This window comes from Drosophila ananassae, chromosome 3R, assembly GCF_017639315.1.
Source record: "Drosophila ananassae strain 14024-0371.13 chromosome 3R, ASM1763931v2, whole genome shotgun sequence".
Classification (NCBI taxonomy): Eukaryota; Metazoa; Arthropoda; class Insecta; order Diptera; family Drosophilidae; genus Drosophila; species Drosophila ananassae.
Window position 1 is genome coordinate 22,641,148 of NC_057930.1, and position 24,727 is coordinate 22,665,874.

At 42.3% G+C, this 24,727-nt stretch overlaps 2 protein-coding genes across 2 annotated transcripts in view; one reads left to right on the forward strand and one right to left on the reverse strand.

Moving 5' to 3' along the window:
• Positions 1-24,727, reverse strand: part of LOC6498094 (MKRN2 opposite strand protein) — a 51,829-nt gene that overhangs the window by 25,138 nt on the left and 1,964 nt on the right. The window lies entirely within an intron of this gene.
• Positions 1-24,727, forward strand: part of LOC6497441 (protein eyes shut) — a 49,820-nt gene that overhangs the window by 22,474 nt on the left and 2,619 nt on the right. Inside the window, exons 4-12 of the mRNA XM_014906221.3 lie at positions 6,482-6,634; positions 6,793-9,164; positions 14,622-14,974; positions 18,741-19,013; positions 20,378-20,670; positions 20,739-21,399; positions 21,466-21,629; positions 21,689-22,420; positions 23,805-24,047. Coding sequence (XP_014761707.1) covers positions 6,482-6,634; positions 6,793-9,164; positions 14,622-14,974; positions 18,741-19,013; positions 20,378-20,670; positions 20,739-21,399; positions 21,466-21,629; positions 21,689-22,420; positions 23,805-24,047 — 5,244 coding nt within the window. The remainder of the gene's footprint in view (positions 1-6,481; positions 6,635-6,792; positions 9,165-14,621; positions 14,975-18,740; positions 19,014-20,377; positions 20,671-20,738; positions 21,400-21,465; positions 21,630-21,688; positions 22,421-23,804; positions 24,048-24,727) is intronic.

Here is a 24,727-nt window from a genome sequence, read left to right on the forward strand (position 1 = left end):
AGAGTTTGATGAACTTTTCTAAAAGGATGCCCGTTGGCAGGGGTTGTGGTGTGGCGGCAGGACATTTTTGTTTGCCAGGGATTAGCTGTGTAATCGAATGCTATTAAGATTTTTATTTGTATGCACAACACATTCAATTTAAATTTTAAACAAACAAACTACATTAATGAAAATCCTATCTGCTTGCTTTGATTTCGAGTTGTTTTTAACGCCACATTAGATTAAGCTTTCGAGTAAATGGCAAAAAATAAATGGGTTCTTGGAAACATTAACTGATTAAGACCCGGCCCAAAAGCTTTCAATGCGATTTACCGATTTATTGCTAACGAGAAAAGTCGCACAAGTTCATTAATTAATTAGTTGGTAAAGAAAAAGAAACAACATCGATTATATTTCACATCAAATACACATTTTTGTTCAAGAGCATGTGCTTCTTTCTCATAAAGTTGCCAATCTTAACTCCTAATTGCATCAGCCAGACAATAGAAAATAACAAATAAGAAATATACAAGGAATTCTCCATAAAATCAAAGCTTGGGAAATGTGGTGCAAAATGTAATTAATTAAACCCGCTAAAACGGAAAGAGCAGGAAAAGCGTTTTGTAAATGTAAGAATGCTTCGGTGTTTTCCCGTGAAAATGAGCTACACTTTTTCACTAGCAACGGCTTGTCATTGTCCTTGCCACTGGCAAGGATTCATTCCTCTTACTGGCAAATAAAAACGGAAAAAAAGAAATGGAAACTAAGCAATTGAATGAGCAACAATGCGCACCACAAGACATTCAAGTGCAGGCCAACCACACTGCATCCACTCTAAACTAACACTCGAAAAAAATGTTAAATAAATATTAAAGAGGTTATATTTTTTATTTTCAATAATATATATTGGATAGTACTTTTTTATTAAATATTTTAAAAGCAATAAGTAATTGTCAAAGAATTTTTAAACTCCCCAAAAACACTATTTTCTTCAAGTGCCAATATGCGAATTTGGGGAAAACTAGTGACAGGAATTGCTTGGGTTTTTAGGAAGGATGGGGGCCTGGAGGGGATCTGAATGAGTGAATGGATCCCGTGATTAGTTTCTCCGGCGCATTTGAAAGCAACGACAGGCATAGGGGCGGAGGATGGGGTGGCATGCCCCCCGAGTGTATCCAGTGGCAGGAGATGAACCCAAAGTGCATTTCATTGCTCACTGTCGCAGGTCGCAGCTAGCGATTTACGGCAATGGATTCGGATTTAGCTCGGAACCCCCTCGGAAAAACCCACCACCCACTATGAAGGCAACCCAATTCAATGATAATAGATTGCTCTGGCTAGGATTAGTTTGGCATACAAATTGCTAGAAGGACGTGGCTCAAATCCTAACAAGCTAAATGCCATTCTTAGCGCTAGGTAATTGAAGAATTTCAAACGAATGAACAAATATACTTTTGCGAGGATTAATTTTAAGGAAGTGGACTAGTTTAGGAAAAGGTACAAATAAGGTAATAAGTAAATGGGTTAATCTAGTATAGGAAATTGAAAGAAATTCTAGATAAGAGCTGCCTTTTCATTCATTGTTCTGATTTCTTGTGATTAGGATTCAACCCAGAATCCTAATCTTCTGAAGGACAACAACTGCCTGTAACTGGAGCAGTTTGCTGCTCATTCGTTCAGGGATTACTGTATTCGTTTCTCCATAAAAAAGGGGGGCAAGTCTAGGTAGCTGAAAGTATCTGAATATGCGAACGTAAAATGGTAACGAAATGTGCAATATTTTCAACTCATGCACCTTTTGGAGACGAAGTCTGATTTCGAATGCACATACGCCCTCTGCACTTTTCCCGCAATATGTATCTTGAGGGGGAAAATAAGAAGCACAAAATGTGCAAAGATAAAATTCAAATTTCAATTTGTGCATCGACTGGGCGAGAAGGACGAAATTGGCAAGCAGCCCCGAGCAGCACGAGAGGGAAATGGCCATGTTTATTGTGACTCGAAGCCAAAACAAATGTTCGTACCTTGTTGCACAAATGTTTACAGTTCGCTTCCAGCACAAGGAGCAAATACTAAGAGCAACAAAAAATATGAATAAAAGGCAACAAAATGTGGCACAAAAAAATGTAAATAATAAGAAAACCATAAAGAAGCAACTGAAGCACCATGACTGGCAACAAAGGGCGAATGCCGAGAAAATTTAAACATCTTTTCAACAAAATCTGTGGGAAAAACTTTCAAATCTATAAGTTAGCTATTTTTTTACTCTAAATGAAATATTATCTCTGATTTATTGCTGTGACTTTATCAATATTTTATCAGCACTTAAATTTTGATTAATGGTTCATGTTTTGTTTTCATTTTCGTTTCAAATATTCCAACAATCGACATGAAGAATGTCAGAAATGTGCGTCCTATTTTTTTTGTTTTTTTGTGGAATCCTCCGATGAAAAAATCGGACAACCAAAGCACATCCATTAAAAAAAAAAAGAATACAGCGGGTGAGGGCGAGGACGAGGGAAAATTGTGCGTCCAATTCGAAAAAAATTCATTCATAAAACATGCCTCGTAGATTGCGGCAGTGAGTGAAGCATTTTTCCTGCCCACAGAAATGACCGAAGCCACCACCCTTGCACATGCTGAAATAAAATGAAAATCGATTTTCACTTTAACGACTTCACACATATAGAATGTGTACTGTAGTGGGCTGCGCTATGCCATGCTGGTGCCGTTGGAAAAACCAAGGAAAAGTTTTGAAAAGGCCCCCAAACGAAACCACAAACGGAGCCAAAACAATGAACAAGAAAAGCCAGAAATCATCGTGAATGCATCGGGCATAGGTATAAGGGTGTATATGGAAAATCGTTAGGGAGGTCACTACCTATAGGTAGTGTTGGTGGCTCTCTGGTCTACTGAATTTGGGTTAAGAACTGTGCGTGTGCAAAGGGGTGTGATGGGAATGAATTTCCCTGCTCGGTATTCTCACTGCTTTCTGTGTGCTTGACCACTTCCTGTATTTGTGCATGAATTGGAGCGTAATGTGACATTTCATGTGGAGCCAAAAAAAGAAATGGCAGGAAGGTAAAAAAAAAGAAAATTCTGCCAGAGAACTGGACCATTTTGGGGACTTGGCCAGAGCTTGGCAACATGCCGTATGCGCAATAACTAAAATTATGCCATTTGCTAAGCTAAGCAGAAGAAATATCTGGTTAGCAAAATTTGAAATTTTTTTGCCTTTGAAATCTTTAAGCAGAAGATTCTTTAGGAGAAACAAGGGGTAATTTATCAATAATTTAGTTAATGAAAAAAGTCAATAAGATCTTATTAGAAACCATCACCTGGTACAACAGGACGTATACGTATTTAAATAAATATGGGATAATAATAACAAACTCATTTATTGCTACTAATTGTATAACAAATTTTAATAAACCTTTAAGTAGAATTCTTAAATTAGACAAACAATAAATAGAAGACAAATAATAAATACAAATACCCTCCCTTGTACAACACGTCGTATGAGCATTAAATTAAGAAATTAGTAATTTCAAATTACACTCGAAAATTATCCAAAATAAATCCTCAAGAAAAACCATTTGCTTCTTCATTACACATTGGATCGTCAAATAAAATAAAGGCACCCAGAACAATTTAGATTTAACGGCCGGACATAAAGCAAATTGAAATATTTGTAGGAGTTTAAAGCCAGGCAGGCATCATAAAGCTGAGCACGATTGCCAGTGTTATCCGGGCCATAAACAAATTGAAATGTGCAGCGATGTCCAGCGCTTGCCGTCGCCTTGACGGCACTTTATGGTCAGAATGGGGGAAATTGAAACTGAAGCAGAGGCTGTTGCTGTTGCTCCGTCGATGGCTATGAAATACGCGAAAGTGCCGGGCTGACTGCAGAATCCATTACTCAATTGAAGAAAAAGATGGTCGAGCGATGAATTAAAATGCCATTTTTATGGCAAACAAATAATTGCCAGACTCTTACTTTAAATTTTCTATCAAATACTGCCATGCTATGGCCAAAAGAACTTCTCGACAATGTTGCTGTTTGAAGCACTGAATAATTATGGCTAAATACCTGGAATAATAGCCTCTGACTCGAAAGCAATTAAAATTGGTCAAAAGCATAACATAGCAAGGGCATATTGCCACAGTTGCTTGGAATTTCTGGGATGGCATTAATTAGCTGCCAGGAATAAACATAACACTAATGAATTAATTTAAATTATGCTGTAAATAGGCATTTAAATGGAAATGCAATCAGAGCGCCAGCTCAGCCTGGAAATATGCAATGGATGTTTGCAATTTTAGCTTTTGGACCAAAAACACACAATATCGAAATGCTTGCCAAGTACCTAGACAGTGTACTGAGCAATGTATCTATTGGATGGACAAGAACACACAGATATACAGCCAGAGATACGGACGGATACATGTTCAAGCACTAGTCATAAGGCAAACAAATGACATCGACTGACATCCTGCTCGACTGCCAGGATTTTCCCCAGTATCCCCAGTAAGTGGTGATGGTGGATGGTCGTAGTACCCCGTTTTTGTGTTGATTTAGTGCTTATGCAAATTTAATATATGTTCCAAGCCAACCCAAACCCGAAGGCAGCCCACTTTTTCCCCATCATTTGCATAGACTTACATTATTGTTGCATTATAAACCCAGACAGAAGGACCAGACACGCACATTTATCTTTTATGACCGCTCGGCAGCTGCAACTCTATTCCCCCCCTTTTTATTTTTGGGCGTTTTTGTTATAGCCTTGTTGTGTGTCCATCAGTGTGTATTTTGTATTATTTATGAGTACAAGTGATAAATTGTCAGAGGATTGAAACGCCCTCTCAATCGCAGTCCACTTGAATGCAATTTTCAGCATTAAATTTAAGGGGAGTTCCTCGTTCTTATTCGCTGGCGCATTAATTTGCGCCAAGTGCAAAGAAATTTTCAAGCCGACTTTTTTGACACTTTTGTTTCGACACTTTGAAGTGCTCCTTTGGTTTTATTTTCTTTGGTCCTCTCTGCAGAACCGAGGAAAACTTTCCTTACCAGACAAGATAGGAAACTTTGTTGAACGGAGGCGGAAAAAACTTTAAGCATATTTCTCGCCAACTTGTTGCCAAAAAAGAGTTTTCGGTAAGATGGTGGTGGTGGCTCTGACTATGGTGGCAGCGAAACGAAAACAAAGGCCCAAACTCAAAAGGCATTTCTATGCCGGGCAAATAAATTCTCAAACTTCAGCCATACAAAATATTTCGCTGGCAATAAATTTGCAAGAACTCCAAGAACCCGAAGAAAAAATACATATATATATATATATCACTCATACGCAGCGTTGCACTTGGCGGAACAACAGTAGGATACCATTCACTGGGACTGTCTGCCGGCAAATACATATCTCTTTTCAGCCCCCGAGGCGAAGATTGTCTGTCTGAAGGGCTGACAGTTGCTGCCTTTTGGCCAAAACACTGAGAACAAGTCAACGTCGCTGCAAGTTGTTGAGCAGAAAATTGAAAAGTATTTCCCAGCATTTGTTGCCATTGTTGGCTGTCAAAGTAGATGCCCCTCCAGGGGTTACATTACGCTGCAAGCTAAAAAAATAAATACAAAAATAAATGATTTTTTCTAAATGATATATTTTTGTTAGCTCTACTAGATGTAGAATTCTTTAAACTTTAATTGATAAGAATAGCTAAGTAAGGGTATCTGTTTTTGGAAACCATTTTTTCACAACAATTCTCTTTTTTCTTTGGCACTTCATGCACTTCAGCTTGAAAGACAGCTACAAATTTTGGCATGTGTGATTTATATCCTTTCACTCCACCCACGACCAACCAACCCACCCATACAAACGCCCTCAAAGAAATATCCTTCTGGGTGCGTGTAAATATCCTTTTGAATTGTTTATATTGCTTGCAACCAAATCAGCACTTCCAGGGTTTGTTTTGATTGCTATTGATGCGCTTCTATCGAAACATTTTCTTTTTTAGAGACTTTTGGGAGCACTCGCAAAAAACTAGATTGAAGAGGAAATGAAAATGGAAAAGGAGATTTCCATGGCAGGGTATAATGAAAGGTCATTCAAATGCAACTCAGAAGTGCTCACTTGTTTTGAAATTGCTTGTGGAATTGAAAGAACTTGAAAGAAACCATCTATCTTTTTTTTATTTATTCAGATTGAATAGAAATGTTTTTCTACATTTGTCATTTAAAAAATCATTGAGCTTTGTCAAAGACAAATATTTTAATTAAAATCCATAAGCCAAACCACAAAGCTAAATGACAAAAACCTAATTTAACAAACAGTATCGATATCAGATGCAATTAAATAAAATATTCCACAAAGAAATCTGCAAATTAACTCTGACCCTCGAGCAGCATATTTATTTCCATAATTAAAACACAAATCAAAGACAGCAGGTGGCTGGGTGTCCTTCGACACAAACATTGTTTTTATATCCTTTTCAACTCGCTTCCTTTCAGGATCCAATTGCGAGGAGAATGTCGACGAATGCATGTCGAATCCCTGCCAGAACGGCGGACTTTGCAGGGACAGGACTAATGGCTACACCTGCACCTGCCAGCCAGGATACCTGGGGGATCACTGTGAGCTGGATGTGGCTGTCTGCGACACAGGTGAGTAACACAATGATGAATGTCCTTTTTGACGGGCAGACAGGTTGACAAGGACAGTGGTTACTAAAAAATTGAATTTAAATTTGATTTTGAAATCATTACTTAGAAATGTTTAAAGTTCAGGTTTTGAGTTGTAATATTATTTCTTTCCTACCCAGGAACTGGAGCTCGGTGCCAGCACGGTGGAGAGTGCATTGAAGGACCTGGGTTGGAGTTCACCTGCTCCTGTCCGGCGGGCTGGCACGGCAGGATCTGCCAGGAGGAGATCAACGAGTGCGCCTCCTCGCCGTGCCAAAACGGAGGTGTCTGCGTCGACAAGCTGGCTGCCTACGCCTGTGCCTGCCCCATGGGCTACACGGGCATCAATTGCGAGGAGGAGATACTAATCTGCGCGGACAATCCCTGCCAGAACAATGCCCTGTGTCTCATGGAGGAGGGCATTCCCACGTGCTACTGCGTGCCGGACTACCACGGCGAGAAGTGCGAGTTCCAGTACGACGAATGCCAGCTGGGACCGCGATGCATGAACGGAGGAGTCTGCATCGATGGCGTGGATACCTTCTCCTGCTCGTGCCCTCCGCTTTTGACCGGCATGCTCTGCGAATGTCTGATGGTTGGCGAAGAGTCCTTGGACTGCAATTACACGGCTCCTGCCACGCCACCGCCAACTAGGAGCACCACCACAACGTCAACGGTGGCGCCTCCTACTGTGAGGCCAGTGACGCCACCAGAAACCACCGTACCCCCCAAAGTCAGCGAAGAGGTAACCACACCAGGTCCTGTGCCCGGAACATCTGCATCCTCTGAAGAAGCTGTATCGGTGGAGATTAGACCACAAACCCTGGCACCACCTGAAAGCGATAGCCACAGTATTTCCAAAGAGCACACCACTGTAGGTCCTCCACCTCAGGAGAGAGAGCCCAGTTCCGAGTCGGAAACGGAGACGGAGGAGGTAGTGGTGATCACTGCTACCACAATAACACCACGATCCTCAAGTGCCTCCTCGGAGGAGTCAGCCAGCTTCTACACCACCCTGCCTCCGTTACCGGGATCTTCGAGGGAAGTGGATTCCGGAGGCGAGGTGGTCACCTCCGAGGAGTACACCACAGTTCCTCATTTCGATGTGAGCGTCAGTAAGAGTGAGAGTGGCAGCGCCGAGGCCACCACAGCAGGACCCACTGCACCACCCAGCATAACCGTCTCAGTGGATCTCACCTCGGTTTCCAGCAGCAGCAGCAGTAGTAGCTCTGAGTCCGTGGAAGTAATGACAACACCAGCTCCGACTTTTACGCAAAAAGTAACCACCCTGGAAACCACCATTTCCGTGGAGTATGTCACCCCTACGCCGTATTATCCCACGGAGACAACCACACCGCGAGTAGTGCCGGTGCCGCGACCCACTTTCGCCACCGAACCGCCACTGGACGTGATGGAGACCACTGCTTCGACGCACCACCTATGGACGGAGGTGTCCACCACTGCGGCGCCATTCTTCACGGAATATCCAGCCGAAGTGATGATAACCACGCACCGCACCAGTGCCGGGCGGTTCACCACAGTTCAGCCACCCTTGCAGGTCACCACGCTGGGACCAGAGTCCGGGGAGTCTTCGGTGGAGACGGCTACGCCCCACATAGTGGTCACCATTATAGACGCAAAAGATGCAGTGACTCCCATGATTACAACGACTGGAATGCCAACCACCCTCCACCACGATCACCATCATCATCACCACCACGAACACGAGGAGGGCACCACTCTGCAGCCACCAGGAGAGGATGACGATGAACACCACCACCACCACCATCATCACGACCACCATCACCACCACCATCCGGAGGGAGAGCTGACTACTCCCATGCCCGTGGAAATAACAACCGGACAGGCTCTGCAAACGGAGGATCTGATTGAGGTGCCCCAGGTAGTGACCACAGTGGAGCCATTCGTTCCGCCAGAAACCACGGTGGTACCAGTGGTAGTCCCAGTCGTTACTGCTGCTCCTATACCGCCAGCTACAGTGGTGCCTCCGCAAGTAACTGAAGCGCCCACGGCTGCTCCTACGGCGACACCCACATTGCCTCCTCAGACTTTGCCTCCTCAGACCCTTCCTCCACCGACCCTGCCTCCTCTGACTCTGCCCCCACAGACCCTGCCTCCACAGACCCTGCCTCCAGATACCCCTCTTCCCGTAACTCTTCCTCCTGCAACTCTGCCGCCCGCTACCCAGCCCCCTGCCACCGTGCCACCTCCGACGATACCGCCCACTCCCCCCTCCACACAATCTGCACAAACTCTGCCCCCACCCATCCATGTGTACACCACTCCGGACGTACCAGCGCCCACTGCGCCGGATCGGCAGACCAAGACGCCGGTCACGGAGAGCAGCGAGGAGGTGGAGGGCGCCAACACCGTGGCCACAGGCGGCCGAGGCGTAGGCGGACTTCCCGAGGAGAAGGCGGCGGACGTGGATTGCATCAAGCTGGGCTGTTACAATGGCGGAACTTGTGTCACAACATCAGAGGGATCAAGGGTGAGTTTTAAAAGATTTTTTAATTATTTAAGATTTGGGGGAAGAGCAATGATTATATTTTATAGAAAAGAAGATAAGTATTTTTGATCATTTATTAATAATAATCGCCACAACAATTTCTCGCAGTGATTAGCCTACTGAGTAGGTCAATCGATTGGCGGCCTCTGGCACTTGGCACCTCGAATGGGAATCGAGTTTGTTTGTTCGATTCCAAAACAACCAAAAACTAGGCACTGAGGGAGCTTGGATTGTTTGTTTGTGTGTACCAGGGAGTTGACTTCACAATTTTCAACCCCATTGAGTTGCTAATTGGCCATATTGGTGTTATGGGCCTCGAGGTTGTGATTCCAGGACCGCCGCCAACTATTAATAAGTCATTAAGTATTCCAGGTAGAGCTTCAATTGCCAAGGCAATAAGTAATTAGGCAGTATAACTTGAGAAAGGATTGGAGATCCTTTAGAAGCTTATGTTATACTTTCCAATTAGAGGAGATTTTCCATAAAATTTGTGAATTTTAAGGGACACACAATGCTGAAATATAATTATTTTCCAGAATAATGATTCCCCAAATACGAATTCCAGTTTACGCTTGTCGAATTGCACTTTAATGAGATCCTTTATTAGAATAATCTCGTAATGAAGGCATTAGCAGTAACTATCCCAGGACCACACCCACGAGCGATGCACTGCCACCGACAAAATTTGCAAATTGACAAGCTGAAACTGCCTCCCAGATACCCAACCGGCTGCCCAATTGCACAGGTGCCTGCCCGCACAGATGCAGATACAATTTCAGAATCAGATACAGAAACACAGATGTGCCCCGGCTCATACATAAATAATCATCCGGATTCGAGGGCCATGATGAGGGGTGGCGATAGAAGGGGGCTGCCATAGAGGGGCTTGGAAAGCAGATTTTCCACACAGATTGTTGCCAGGACAACGGGCAGCGAGACAATCGAAATTCCGGCTGGATGAAGGGGAGACATTATGGTAGCAGAGGTGAAAATAATTCAGAGTATTTCCACAAAATTACACATTTGAAATATTTTCAAAATTTTAAACAAATAGATAATAGAAAATTTTTAAAAATTAAAGTCTAGGAGAAGCTAATATATAGGTCCAAGATCTTATCATCAACAGAAACTAGTATATTTGTCTTGCATTTTTTTTTATTTCTACACCCAAAGACTTTTTGAATCAAAATCCAAAGAAAAACACTTTTTTTGGGCACATTTCCGGTAAAAAGTTGTGCAAACGAGCCAGCCATCCAGCCCCAGGGCACTTATGCCATCCTACATCTGCCACACGTGGCAGGCTGGCTCCTTCCACCTCTGCAGGTTCTTTGCAAATGCCAATTGCTCTTGTAAAATGAATAGTTAAGAACTTTTCGGAAATAACAGAGGCATTAACAACAGCTACAAATTTTCCAGGTAGAAGGAAATCAGACGGAAAATAGAAGAAATGTTTTGGGCCAAAATGTTCGGCAACAAAGCCACAAAACCTTGCCAAGTTAGAGGCCTGGCAAAGTATGGCTATTCAACTATTTATGAAAATGCTTGTGGTAATTTTACAAAAAAAAAAACTAAAAATATAAAACAATAGGGGAGAATGGAAAACTATCGAAATTTTTGACCCAAATGGAAAACTGAAAACTGAAAACCATTAAGTGCAGCCGGAATATATGAACTATTCCCAGCGTGATAGCATGCTACAAATTTGTAATAGCTGGTAATAATAGCCAGTAAACTGGAAAATTGCTAACAACGGCAAACAGTTCAATAATTTTTCTAGTTTCAGTTTGAAATTGATAATGTTCGTGGGGCGTCTAATTTTCGGATGAGTTAAGGTAAACCTTCAACACCTATTTTTTGCTCCAACAATGACTAATGTAATTGGCACCCTTCGAGGTGCTTTCATTATTAATTATTCACCGTCCCTCGAAGGTCAGCGGCCATTTCAATATCCCGATGACCCCAATCACCCAGAAGTGTATTAAAACCTCATATATGACCGGGTCATATGTCAGAAACGGCTTTAATGTCGGTCAAATTAGCAGGACCACATGCAATTTCAGTTTTTTACGACCGGAACGTGTGAGGTCGATATGAGCTGACAATGTTTGGCTAATTTATGGCAGCCAGCTCAGGTGGAGGATGGCCAGGCAATGGTCATTTATTTCGAGTGACATGCGACAGGATAACATGATATTCTTGTTTATTATTTTTTTGTAAACTCTGCTTAGTAAAAATATGTGTGGCTGCTTAATCATTTTCATGAACTAATTTAATTAGCTATACATGTTTAATGTTTTATCCTTGATTTATTAGTTCAGGTGTATTGTTCTTAAAACTTTTTGTTAATGTGTTAGCAGAGCCACTAGTTTGAAAATTTATTTGAAAAGTTTTTCTTTCTAAGAACAAGGTAGCTAAAAAATTATCTACCAAAAGCCACCATAAGTTGCCAGTCTAACAAGAAATAAAAGTTGAAATTTTCATAATACATTTAGTGAGTGTGTTAGTGACATGTTATGTCACTCCTGCAGGATAAATTCCTTCCACCCACACACTAAGATAACTAAAGCAAATAATGACAAAAACAGAAACAAAATATAAAGTGGGAAAATTATTTCATAGAGCGTGTGCCACTTTATTGTTGCCAAGTAATTTAACTAACTACACAAGCACTCACAAAAGTATACACACACTCAGTAGCTTTGTTAATTTCAAGATTTTCTCTTTAAGAGCACTGAGAGAAATTATTTTGAAAAAATGTTGGTAAATAAAATAAATGGGAAAAGTACAAGTAAATATTCATAGAATGATGGCGTAATATCAATCTTCTCTCTTAAACTATAGCTAAAAAAAAGCTTAAAAAAATTTAATTAAAATCTTTTTGACATTTTCTAGCAGTGCATTAGATTTTTCCATCTTTTGCCATTTCGCCTTCTGCATTTGTATAAAGAGACAAAAAGGCAAACGAGACAGAATGTCTGCGAGACAGACACACACTTACATATGTCAGCTGTCATATTGGTTAGGCAGCCATTGTGGGTGGCCCCCGCCGGCAGGTCAGATAGGAGATGAATGAGAGGGGGGAGGAGTACCAGAGGCAGGGTGTCAAGAGGTGGCAAAAACGCGCGGGGCGTGGCAGGAAGAAGTGCAGGCAAAGTGGCACTCGCACTCGGCGAAAGTCACTCGTAAAGTGGCATTAAGCACATTTCAAGTGCTACCCCGCCGAGTTTTTGGTTTTGGAAAATGTTTGCCTGGCTTTTCTCCTATTTTCCCCCTGCCACAGCACTACCATCCCTTTTTGCCAACGGCTCTGTGTCTACTGTCTGCATTGCGTTGCTTTTGCCACCGCCAATGCCACTAATGAAAACTTTGTTGAGCCCTTTTAGGCTCCTCCATCACCGCCACATGTCTCCCCCGACTTAATGCGTCCTCTGCCGTCCTCCGCAGCAGCCTCCGCAGTCTCCAATTTCCCCATTCAGATTCGCCTCCGATTTCCCAGCCACCCACTCACTCCCTTTATGAAAAGTGAGTGCACTTCTGTCATTCGGGCCATTTCTAGCATTTGCCTGTTGACATTTCCAAGGGCGTGTTACAATTAATTTCCATCTGGCCAACGCAATGAAACGCAAATGGGAAACGCAAGAAGTGGCCAAGGATTATTCGAAAAATCTCTTCAAGTACAGTCTCTATGGATGCTCTTTTCAATCTTAATTAAACCGGAATCATTTAAAAATACTCACATTTCATTAAAACATATTTATTTCATTAAAACAAGAATTCCGTTTTATTCTGTTCATGCTTTAAAGTTTAAATGCAAACCGAATTCCACATATTATTCACATTTTCCACTCGGTATAACATACTCATTTCCGCTTTAAGTCTCCCACATGTTTTCCCTCGACTCATTACTCTTACATTTTTGTTCAACCCTTTTTTTGGCTGACCTTTTTTGTAGTTCTGGCCAGCATTCATTATGCGGCAGCCAAATGCCGCAAGGTCAAAAGCTTTAATTAAAATGTTTCCTGTTACGAGGCACACAGATGCGAGGCGCCAAACAAAAACTGTACGAAAAACTAAATTCAGTTCTCGATAGAAAACGACCACCATCCACGACTATTCATACCCAGACCATCCACATTAAATTTAAATAATCCTTGCAACTAGAAAGTTAACATTATTTCCTACTCAAGGTCATGCTAAAAAGTATGCTATGAAAAATATAAAACGAATAATTGCCGGAGATCCGTGACCTGTAAACCAAACTGCACTCTGAGGGCGATATGAAAACATGAAACGTCTCTCATCTTCCCAGCAGGCGATGATATTATTGTTTTTCACTCGCAAACAAAAGCCTGGGAAATAAAAACAGAAACAGCGGAAATTTGATGGCAGCGGAAAAAAAATATACTTGCTATTGTACAACAAAAAAAGGTTTTTGCGCCATTATACGCTCAAGCCTTTAACATCGGTTAGGAATTTCCGCTGAGCCGCGGGTGCTCTGGGCGAAATAAGGATCAGGGGTTTTCCTCTACCCAGCGACGTGACAAGTTACAAAGACTTTAATAATTTCTACAGAAAATTCTAAAAGTTAACTAAGCCTAAAGTAATATTGAAATCTATTTAAAATCTTTTTAAGCCATATCCTAAGATTTCTAATCAAAAGCCACCGTCTTCCAGTTAAACACAAAAGTATAACTTGTTAATTAGGTAAAAAGTTTATCAAAAAATTGTTTTAATTATTTTTGTGGGCGTATCTCCCACTCACCTTCTTAACCTCAAGCAACTCCGGAACATATGGACAACTTCCCATTAAAAGGATGTCTTTATTTCACCCCTTCCAACAGCCACAACCCGAAGGCAGGTTCCTCCTTCCCTTATTCCCTCGATTCCCAACACGCCTTGCACTTCATTTACCCAATTTTTGGGTGAAACTGGGGCCTCGAGGTAAAAATTACAAGAAAAGTTTTCAGTAGCTGTGCGTGGCATTTTCCTTTTCCCGTTTTTCCAACTTCTTCTGTATTCCTTGCCACCGCCTGTTGCAGTTGCAGTTGCAGCACCACTACAAGTGTCCCTTGGCGCAGCATAAATTATTAAAGCCAGGACAATGGAGGACGACGGCGATGCCGTCGAGAGAGCCAAAAAGTTAATTCATATTACTTTTCAATTTATTGGCATTTTTGGAACGTGCTTTTCTTATTGAAAGGCGACCAGAACAAATTAAATTAAAATTGTTCAAGTTTTGCTCCTTCGTCCTTCGTCCTTAACAACTTTTCTTCGAAGGAAAAGTTTTTGAAGCCATTACTACTATTTTGTAGCTACTCGAAAATGTGTAAATGGCGGGTTAACCTTTGATAGGTTGGTTTTTGATTTTAGATTTAAGACTTTTGAGATTTAATTTAAAACTTTGAAATTATGAAGTAACATATTTCCATATTTTTACAGTGTGTCTGCCGCTTTGACCGCCAAGGACCTCTCTGTAAACTACCCATCATTATTCGGAATGCCGCATTCTCGGGCGATTCCTATGTGTCGCATCGCATCTACAAGGACATTGGCCAGCACGAGTCCTTGGATGCCGTTCTGCCCATGCACATCCAGTTGAAGGTGCGAACTCGGGCTACCAATGGACTGATCATGCTGGCAGCCGCCCAGGGCACCAAGGGCGGCCACTACATGGCCCTCTTCCTGCAGAAGGGCCTGATGCAGTTCCAGTTTTCCTGCGGCCTCCAGACGATGCTCCTCAGCGAGCTGGAAACGCCGGTGAACACCGGCCACGAAATCACCATTCGGGCTGAGTAAGTGAAAAGATGTCCTGCCACGGAATGCAATTAAAAGGGCACAAAGGACATACACGGAGGGAAACTTTTTGGGGAAGAATGAGTGGAAAATTCTTTTCTTTAAAGTTTTGAGGAAATATTTATTTAGTTTTAGTTTTGAAGTAATATTGGAAAATTACACCTCCTTTAGAATTTAAGTATTTTTTTCTTCCAGTGTATGTGTGGGGCATGCCCCCATTTCCCGGGTGATTGAGAAAGGCAACGCCTGCTGAACTGCTGAGCCGTCGGCATGTTAATTAACTTTTTAAACCGCGCAAGGTGGAGGTCAGCATATGGGTCAGTGTCAGGGAGTCAGGCGTTCCGCCCGTCCAGGACATCCAACGACCATTAAACTTGGGCCAGGCCAGGTCAGGCCGTCAGACGATGGTCGTTGGGCGTCGAATTCCATTTGGCTTCGTTCATCCGCAGTGGCCACAAATTATAATGCTTCAAGTGTAAAATAAATTGCAGTTTTTTAGGTTCTCGGCGCGCTTTCCGCCCTCCACTTCCGCCGACCATTTCCTCGAACATTAAATCCTGCGGGCTTTCCACTTGCCATCCATGCGTAATTAGTTGGATATTTTTTTTCTGGTTTTTGTTCTGGCTGGGTCTTCTTTTAATTTCTTTGCCTTTGCTTGAAAATTTAATTTACCGCATTTAGACCGGAGCAGCCCCGGGAGTGGGGCAAGTAATGTGGGAGAGTCGTGCGTAATTAATCGTTTAACTAACATTTCCTGGCCAAAGCCAACACTCTTGGCAAATGTACGAGAAAAACGGAAAAAAGGATTCCGTAAAAAGTTATTCAAATATTACCACTATCGCAGACCATTGCATACGAAATGGGGAAATAAAGTTTAAATTAGTTTTGACTTGAATTACTGGCCAGAAGGGTAGGGAAAAAGTAAAATAATTTAACATAAAATCTAAATCGATTAAGCTTGTTAGGACTAAGTGTTTATTCGAGTTTCATTTTAAGACCTTGAATTAATTCCGTGGAAGCTATTATTTCAATTTTCAACCTGTTGACCTAATAGTCCTTTCTACAAATAATCCTTCAATATTTAAATTGCCGCCACTTAGAGTCATCGAACCAATCAAATGCCACAATAACACTTAATTCTTCATCGTGATAATCGCTTGTTTACAATTCAGCTGTGAACAATTTCATCTACAAACTCAACAAAAAAATTGCCATAAAAATTGGCCAATTTATGGGGCTAAACGCATATGGAAAATGACCAAATAATCGTTTTGACCAAATAAAATCCGGCTAAAGCCAAAACTTGAAATCTGGGCAAAGAAACTCCCCCTCAGGCGGAGAATCAAGGATAGACGAAACGGTGGCATAAACAGGACATTAAGGAATGCGTATATATATCAAAAAGTGGGACAAAAGTGAGAGCCAGGACTCTGCCATATAAATAATTTACCAGAGTGAGAACAAAAACGAAAGTGAAAGGACAAGGGGGAGGCGCATTCACATTTTACGACTATCGAATCGACCACAAATTTACTTTTTAGCACTTGGTCCCAGCTCGGGGCGAACCAATGTCCGATGTTAAAGGCTCTTTGGGTCTATGTAATGCACTGGGAAAAACTTATTTAAATTTTAGGATTTATAAAAATATTTTTAATCAATTTCTGGTAATAGAAACAGACAACCTAAATCTATTTATCAATATTGTTTCCAAAAGAGTTGCATATCATTTAATATTATTTAAGTTTTAAGTTAATTAACTGGGGTAATTTTTCCCCAGTGCATATGTATATTATATTATATTCCTTTCGCCTGTTTTGTGGGCTGTTGCTTTTGTGTTTTGGTCTGGCAAGTGGATTTACGAGCAACAAATTTATGTTCGTTGCCTATTTTTATTTGCCTTGCGTGCTTAATCGTCCGAGCACCGTCCGAGCCAAAGGACCTTTCCGCCCAGGGGCCACTCGATGACGACAAGGACGACTATGCCGGCGACTACCATAATGATGATAATGATGAAGTTGGGGGTCTTCGATGAACTATAGTTAGCACCCAGACACACTCAGTGGAAGGCCCAGCGGCGAAGAAATGCCTCACACTTCGATGAGCCTAATACCCGGCACAATTGACATTTTACTTAAGGACCTTCATCGAACTGGTGTTGCGCACAATTAGTGTAATTAGAAAGCAATAACAATTACCGTTAGTCAAGCCTAATTGCAGCCGCATTTCTTTCCGCTCTCATTTCTTCCGAACACTCGCTTTTAATTATTTCGAATTTTCGTAATGCCATTTCATGAATTAAGTTCATTAATTAGAATGATTTGCTTTTGGCTGACAGCTTCCGCAACTAAAAACTTTTCAATTGGCGATTCAATTGACCGTGTCAATAATTTATATCCAAAGATTTCCCGAAGCACCACCTCCTATAAGGACAATGCTAATTTAATTTGTTGTTCAATCGAATGAAACTAATTGAAATTAAAGATTAAAGGCAGTTATTGAGTGTAGTAGAACATTTTAATGGAATTTAAAGTCTTTAGAGCTCAATTATAGACTGTATATCAATTGGACAAATGAGAAATTTTTCAAAGGATATAATCGTTTGTTTTCGTTGTGAAAGGAAAACAAAATACATGCCCCATATGCTGTGTAAACTAAATGCAATCAGGGAAAAGTTTTTTCATTTGAGTAACATCCAGCATATGGGTAACTTTTTTACTGCCGTCTGCCTCAATAAAATAACAATAAAACGTATACACGCATATCCTTCGGTAAGCATTTATTGCACTGACTTTTTTGTATCCAAATATTTCCATTCAAATGCAATAAACGCGAAGATATCCAGTTCGTCCATCTCCGAACAAATAAAACAAGAAAAATCGGAACATTCTTTTGACAACAAATAAAATCGGAGGCCTCATCACAACAAAGGACATTCAAATAAAAGCATTCGAAATTCGGACCGAGTGGGGCAATAAAAATTGGTAGTCCCCCAGTCCCTGTCCCCACTCTCACAGTAAAAATTCTCTTTCGAACTTTTACCTGTACACTTTTTACCTCGATCACATCAAAGGGTTGAGAAAAAATTCCATCCAGGGGCAGACGCAGCAAAAATTTGACAGTCGATTGACATTATAGCCCGTTGCTAGGAGGATTGGAAAAGGATATGCCAGGCAGTGGTTTATTTTTTGGCATAATAATTAAATACTAACTGCATAGACATTTTTATCCTTTGAATGATATGTTTAAATGATAAATATCATTTAAATTTCTTGAAAATAAAATCAATTAGTTGTTATCCTTCCTGCTCCTTGATACCTCAGTTTGCACTGACTTCAACCACTGTCCCTTAAATGCGGCCCTCGAGGAAGGTCAACAGGCACGAAAGGTAACCAAACAACGACCAGAAGGATAACAGAGTGCTGGCAGGAACCCTTTTCTGGGTGGACGATGGTGGTAGATTGTGGTGTCATAACTATTTGCACGCATCGGCATGTTGGGAATTTTTTGTCCTTAAAAGTCCTCCCAAAAGCCGGGGAATGCGATGCGGGGGAGGAGTGTCACTCGCTCCAAACAGTAAGTGCGGCATATTAAATATTTGATGCACTCCGGTCCAACAAAAAAAAATCACTATAAAAAAAAGTGAAATGGGAAAAAATAAAAAGTGAAAATGGAAAATGGAAAAGGGAAAAGAGATGGCGAAAGGGAAAGGGGAAATGAAAATCGAAAGCAAAAGAGCTAAAGGAATACTTGAAATTTTTGTTGCAGATTGGACTTTAGCCGGAATTACACACACTGCAACGCCTCGCTGTTGGTGAACGACACTCTGGCGATGTCCGGGGATCAGCCCACCTGGCTGAAGCTGCTGCCGCCGCGCCTCCACACCCCGGAGGCGATCCTGAACACCTGGCTGCATTTGGGCGGGGCGCCTCAGGCGCCGATTGGCCTGATTATTGAGTTGCCACCTGCCCAGAGCGGCACTGGATTCACCGGCTGCCTCCATACGCTGAGAATCAATGGACAGGGTCGTGAGATATTCGGGTGAGTACAAACACTGAGAGAAATAAACTATATCACTACTAGAGGGTATACATTTTGGGAATAATATTAACCCTTTATAGTCCGTAGCATAGACTCTATACATTCATTATAGGTTATATGATTTATAAATATTTTAAATGAAATTTTTCTTAGTGCCTTTAACCTCTCACCTCGCTCCATCATTGTCTGCCCTTTGGGCATTTTTTGACGGGTGAACCTCGGCTAATGAACAGCTCCCAAAAAGTTACGACTTCTTTCGGGCGAGATGGAAATGGATGGTGTTCTGGGATTGGGATTGGGATTGGGTGTCGTATCTCTGGCCGGAGGGGCAGGCCGCTCTTAAATGTTAATGCCGCTTACGGCAAAGAAACGGAAATAAAACGAAACCATCAAATGGCCGGCACACAAAGTTGCAGGTGGCATACCATAAGCCTTTAAGGAGTTGCAGTAAAGAACTTGCCTCGTATAAGCAGATCAAATTAACTCTCCTTACGTGAAAAGATAAAACCGGAAATGTCAGGGATTACTGAGATATATGGCTAATAGCTGAGGGCCATAATCCAAATGGTCTCACACGTGTGCCTCATGTGGGCTTGTTAGCCAAATAAAAAATAAGCAATCCAATGAGGACTTGAGTCCTCTGAACCTGCTCTAAACTTCTACGATTTTGAGTCAAGCCTCTTCATAAAGCCTTCAAGACTTCTTAAGGACTTCAAGCCCCTTGTAGTTTCTTAGAGTTTTCTTCATCAAAAGAACTTCTTAAACATAAAAGCAATGACCACGGTGAAAGCTTATACTACGTATATATTATGGCCTCTTAACGAGTTTTCACTGAAAGGCAACCGTCAGTGAAAATGCAGCCAAACTCGATGAAAAGGACATTCCACAAGGAGTCTAAAGACGAGGAGGGGGCGTCAGGGAATGCGGAAGCCATTCGTCAGCGTGCAACGTTCATAAAAGCGCGAGCTCAAACAGATGCCCCAAAAAGCAAAGGGGGAGGGGTTGAAGGGGGAGTGCAAGTGGTAGTGGCAGGGGTATGGGAGGTCAGGCGTTGAAGTCGGACACATCCTTGTCGACGCGTTGACAGCTGTGGGCTGTTTGTCAAATGGCGCACAAGGATTACAAAAAGGACACACCGTCCGCTGGTATTGACATGTTGAATTAGTCGAGCTCATGAAATTAGCTTAGACACCTGACTCGTCAACCTAAATACATTTTGTACAGTGAAAAAAATATACATAAGTGTTTAAATTAAATAAAATTTATTATTCTTAGATATATAAACTTTGCAATAAAATCTAAAAAATAGTTACCCTTAAAAAGTACCAAGTTTCTAAACTTCCCTCTGGTTTCTCTCTCTGCAGGGATGCCCTGGATGGATTCGGTATCACGGAATGCGGCTCTTTGGCCTGTCTATCGAGTCCCTGTCGCAATGGCGCCGCCTGCATCAAAATCGAAACCAATGAGGTGGACGAGAACGGCGAGAAGGCGGAGAAGTGGAAGTGCAAATGCCCCACCGGCTACATGGGACCCACCTGCGAGATATCCGTGTGCGAGGACAATCCCTGCCAGTACGGTGGAACCTGTGTCCAGTTCCCGGGCAGTGGATACCTGTGTCTGTGTCCCCTGGGCAAGCACGGCCACTACTGCGAGCATAGTAAGTACTTTACAGGAAAAGTTTATCCCGAAAACTAAATATTTTGAAAAATAATTATTTTCGAATAGATCTGGAAGTGGCATTGCCTTCGTTCTCCGGCAGTGTTAATGGACTCTCCTCGTTTGTGGCCTACACAGTGCCTATTCCCCTGGAGTACTCCCTGGAGCTGAGCTTCAAGATACTGCCCCAGACCATGTCCCAAATATCGTTACTGGCCTTCTTGGGTCAGTCCGGCTATCACGATGAGAAGAGCGATCACCTGGCCGTGAGCTTCATACAGGGCTACATAATGCTCACTTGGAACCTTGGCGCAGGACCTCGTCGCATTTTCACCCAGAAACCCATAGACTTCCGGCTGGATGCACCGCGAGTCCCCTACGAGATCAAAGTGGGACGCATTGGACGGCAGGCCTGGCTTTCGGTGGACGGAAAGTTTAATATTACGGGTCGCTCGCCGGGATCGGTTAGCCGCATGGATGTCCTGCCCATCCTTTATCTGGGAGGCCACGAGATAGCCAACTTCAATACCCTGCCCCACGATCTGCCCTTGCATTCAGGATTCCAGGGATGTATTTACGATGTCCAGTTGAAGGCGGGACAGGTGACAGTGCCGCTGCAGGAGACACGCGGAGTCAGAGGTCGTGGGGTGGGTCAGTGCGGCACCAGAGAATGCCACCGCCATGCCTGCCAGCACGATGGCGCCTGTCTGCAGCATGGTGCGACCTTTACGTAAGTGATCTTTAATTTAAGTTTTTAACTTCAAGAAATTCTATTAAAATTTTCAAAATAAAACAGTTGCATCTGCCAGGAGGGCTGGTATGGTCCTTTGTGTGCTCAGCCCACAAATCCCTGCGACTCTTTCAACAACAAGTGCTATGAGGACTCCACTTGTGTACCATTGGTGAATGGCTATGAATGCGACTGCCCAGTGGGCAGAACGGGCAAGAATTGTGAAGAAGGTAAGATTGATTCTTCACATATCCTGAGGGATGCTATAATATTCTCTTCTTCCCAAAAGAAATCCGCTCACTTAGCGATGTATCGCTGACTGGAAGGCGTTCCTATTTGGCCGTTCGTTGGCCATATTTGTATGATGGCGGCGACAAACTGGGTGCTAAGCGATCCCAAATGGTCAGCTACCGGAACTTCACCAAGAAGCTAATGCCACCCAAGCCAATCACCACTCCGAGCACCCACTTTGTGATGAAACTATTGAACGAGGTGGAGAAACAGCGCAGCTTCTCGCCGGTACCGTTGATGGGCTCCAAGACCTTCGAGGAGCATCACCGGGTGCAGTTCTTCTTCATTGAGTTCCAATTGCGGCCACTCTCCGAGCGAGGATTGCTCCTGTACTTCGGTACCTTAAACAACAACCAGGACAAGAAGATTGGATTCGTGTCGCTGTCCCTGCAAGGCGGGGTAGTGGAGTTCAGGATCTCGGGACCTAGCAACCATGTGACCGTGGTGCGGAGTGTCCGGATGCTGGCCATCGGCGAGTGGCACAAGATCAAGATGGCACAGCGCGGTCGCTGGCTAACCCTGTGGGTGGAAGGTAGCGCCTCTTCGGCCCTGGCTCCCTCAGCCGAAGTGCTGGTGGAGCCTGACTCTTTACTTTACATTGGTGGTCTCAAGGATTTGTCCAAGCTGCCGCATAATGCCATTTCAGGTTTCCCGATACCCTTCCGAGGTTGTGTCCGGGGACTGGTGGTTAGTGGCACTCGTATTGTGCTCAACGAAACTAATATTGTGGGTAAGTAGAGTTTTTTTATTCCCTAGTAATTAATTCTGGGCTTGAGCTCTTTTTCTTAGTTTAAAGAAATCATGGGAGTTGCTATATAGTCCGCAGCAAAGCTATATATGTTTGAAGCGGAAAGTGCATGGGGAGCCATTATGGTCCACTATGAAGGCCATATCTTGGCCAAAACTTATCGGATCCTTAAGCGGAGTACCTTCAATGAATTGTGGATCGATTCTCCACCAATCTACATCAAAATCTACAAACTAATTTTTTTTGAGATTTTTTATCAAATTTTCTGGGCCATCCCCTTCAAAATGTGGAAAGTGCATGGGGAGCCATTATGGTCCACTATGAAGGTCATATCTTGGCCAATACTTATCGGATCCTTGAGCGGAGTACCTTAAATGAATTGTGGATCGATTCTCCACCAATCTGCATCAAAATCTACATACGAATTTTTTTTTAGATATTTTATCAAATTTTCTGGGCCATCGGAAAGTGCTTGGGGAGCCCTTGGAAAGGCCAAAAAGCGGAAAGTGCTTGGGGAGCCCTATAGGGTCCACTATGAAGGCCATATCTTGGCCAAAACTTATCCGATCCTTAAGCGGAGTACCTTAAATGAATTGTGGATCGATTCTCCACCAATCTACATCAAAATCTACAAACTAATTTTTTTTAGATTTTTTATCAAATTTTCTGGGCCATCCCCTTCAAAATGCGGAAAGTGCTTGGGGAGCCCTAAAGGGTCCACTATGAAGGCCATATCTTGGCCAAAACTTATCCGATCCTTAAGCGGAGTACCTTAAATGAATTGTGGATCGATTCTCCACCAATTTGCATCAAAATCTACAAACTTATTTTTTTTGAGATTTTTTATCAAATTTTCTGGGCCATCCCCTTCAAAATGTGGAAAGTGCATGGGGAGCCATTAAGGTCCACTATGAAGGTCATATCTTGGCCAATACTTATCGGATCCTTGAGCGGAGTACCTTAAATGAATTGTGGATCGATTCTCCACCAATCTACATCAAAATCTACATACGAATTTTTTTTTAGATTTTTTATCAAATTTTCTGGGCCATCCCCTTCAAAATGCGGAAAGTGCTTGGGGAGCTCTATAGGGTCCACTATGAAGGCCATATCTTGGCCAAAACTTATCCGATCCTTAAGAGAATTACCTACCTTAAATGAATTGTGGATCGATTCTCCACCAATCTACATCAAAATCTGTAAACTAATTTTTTTTGAGAGTTTTTATCAAATTTTCTGGGCCATCCCCTTCAAAATGCGGAAAGTACATGGGGAGCCCTTATAGGGTCCACTGTGTGGGCCACAATCTTTATTTAAACCTATGGAATTTTCTTTTTATTTATAATTCCATACTATTTTCTTGCAGAATCGCGAAATATTCGGGACTGCGACGGCACTGCCTGTGGCGGAGATTCCTGCGAATCCGGCGGACACTGTTGGTTGGATGAGAAGCTGCAGCCCCATTGCATTTGTCCGGAATACGCCAAGGGAGATCGCTGCGAATATTCGGAAACCTGCAAACTCATACCGTGCAAAAACAATGGAAGATGTCTGCGAAGTGGGCGCTGTTCGTGTCCAAATGGCTGGGGAGGCTTTTACTGCGAGATAGGTGAGTAACAAGAATCAAAAAGAATTGCCAGAAAATCAAAGCACCTAAAAGGTCAATGACCAGAAGGTGATTCAGTTAGTCACCGAATAAAAAGTGATTTAGTTACAGCTCAATAAGCGTGACAACCATAGCAATAAATCATATTAATGCCGAGAAAAACAAGTTTCATAAATCCTCTTTCGGGTTCAGTTTTCAGTTCAATTCTTGAAAAAATATGTCACGAGTAAAAGTTTTGTTTTCGCAACTCCGTACAGAAGCCGAAATGATTTTATTATTTTTTGATGATCTCTTTTTGAGCTTGGCTTTGTCGAGTGGCTTGGCAAACTTGTTTTTCCAAGCCGCGGAGTAGAACAACATTATTATTATAATTAGAAGTAGACAGCAACAGCAAATAGCCATTAACAGCAGCATTTGAATTTCGGATGGTTCAGTGCACAGCGGGGTCAGGAAGTTGGCAAAAAAAAAAACCAAAAAAGCCACAGACATTAGCGATCTGTGATTCTACTATAAATCTGCATAATAATAAAGTGGGGAAAATTACTAGAACGTTGCCCTGATTTTGGCAAACAATCTTTGCTGTATTTGGAAAAGAATTTAGTAATATTTCCATAGAAGGGGAAACATTCCTGATAAGTCATAATTTGGTTATTTAAACTCCCATACAATTATTTTTAATTGTT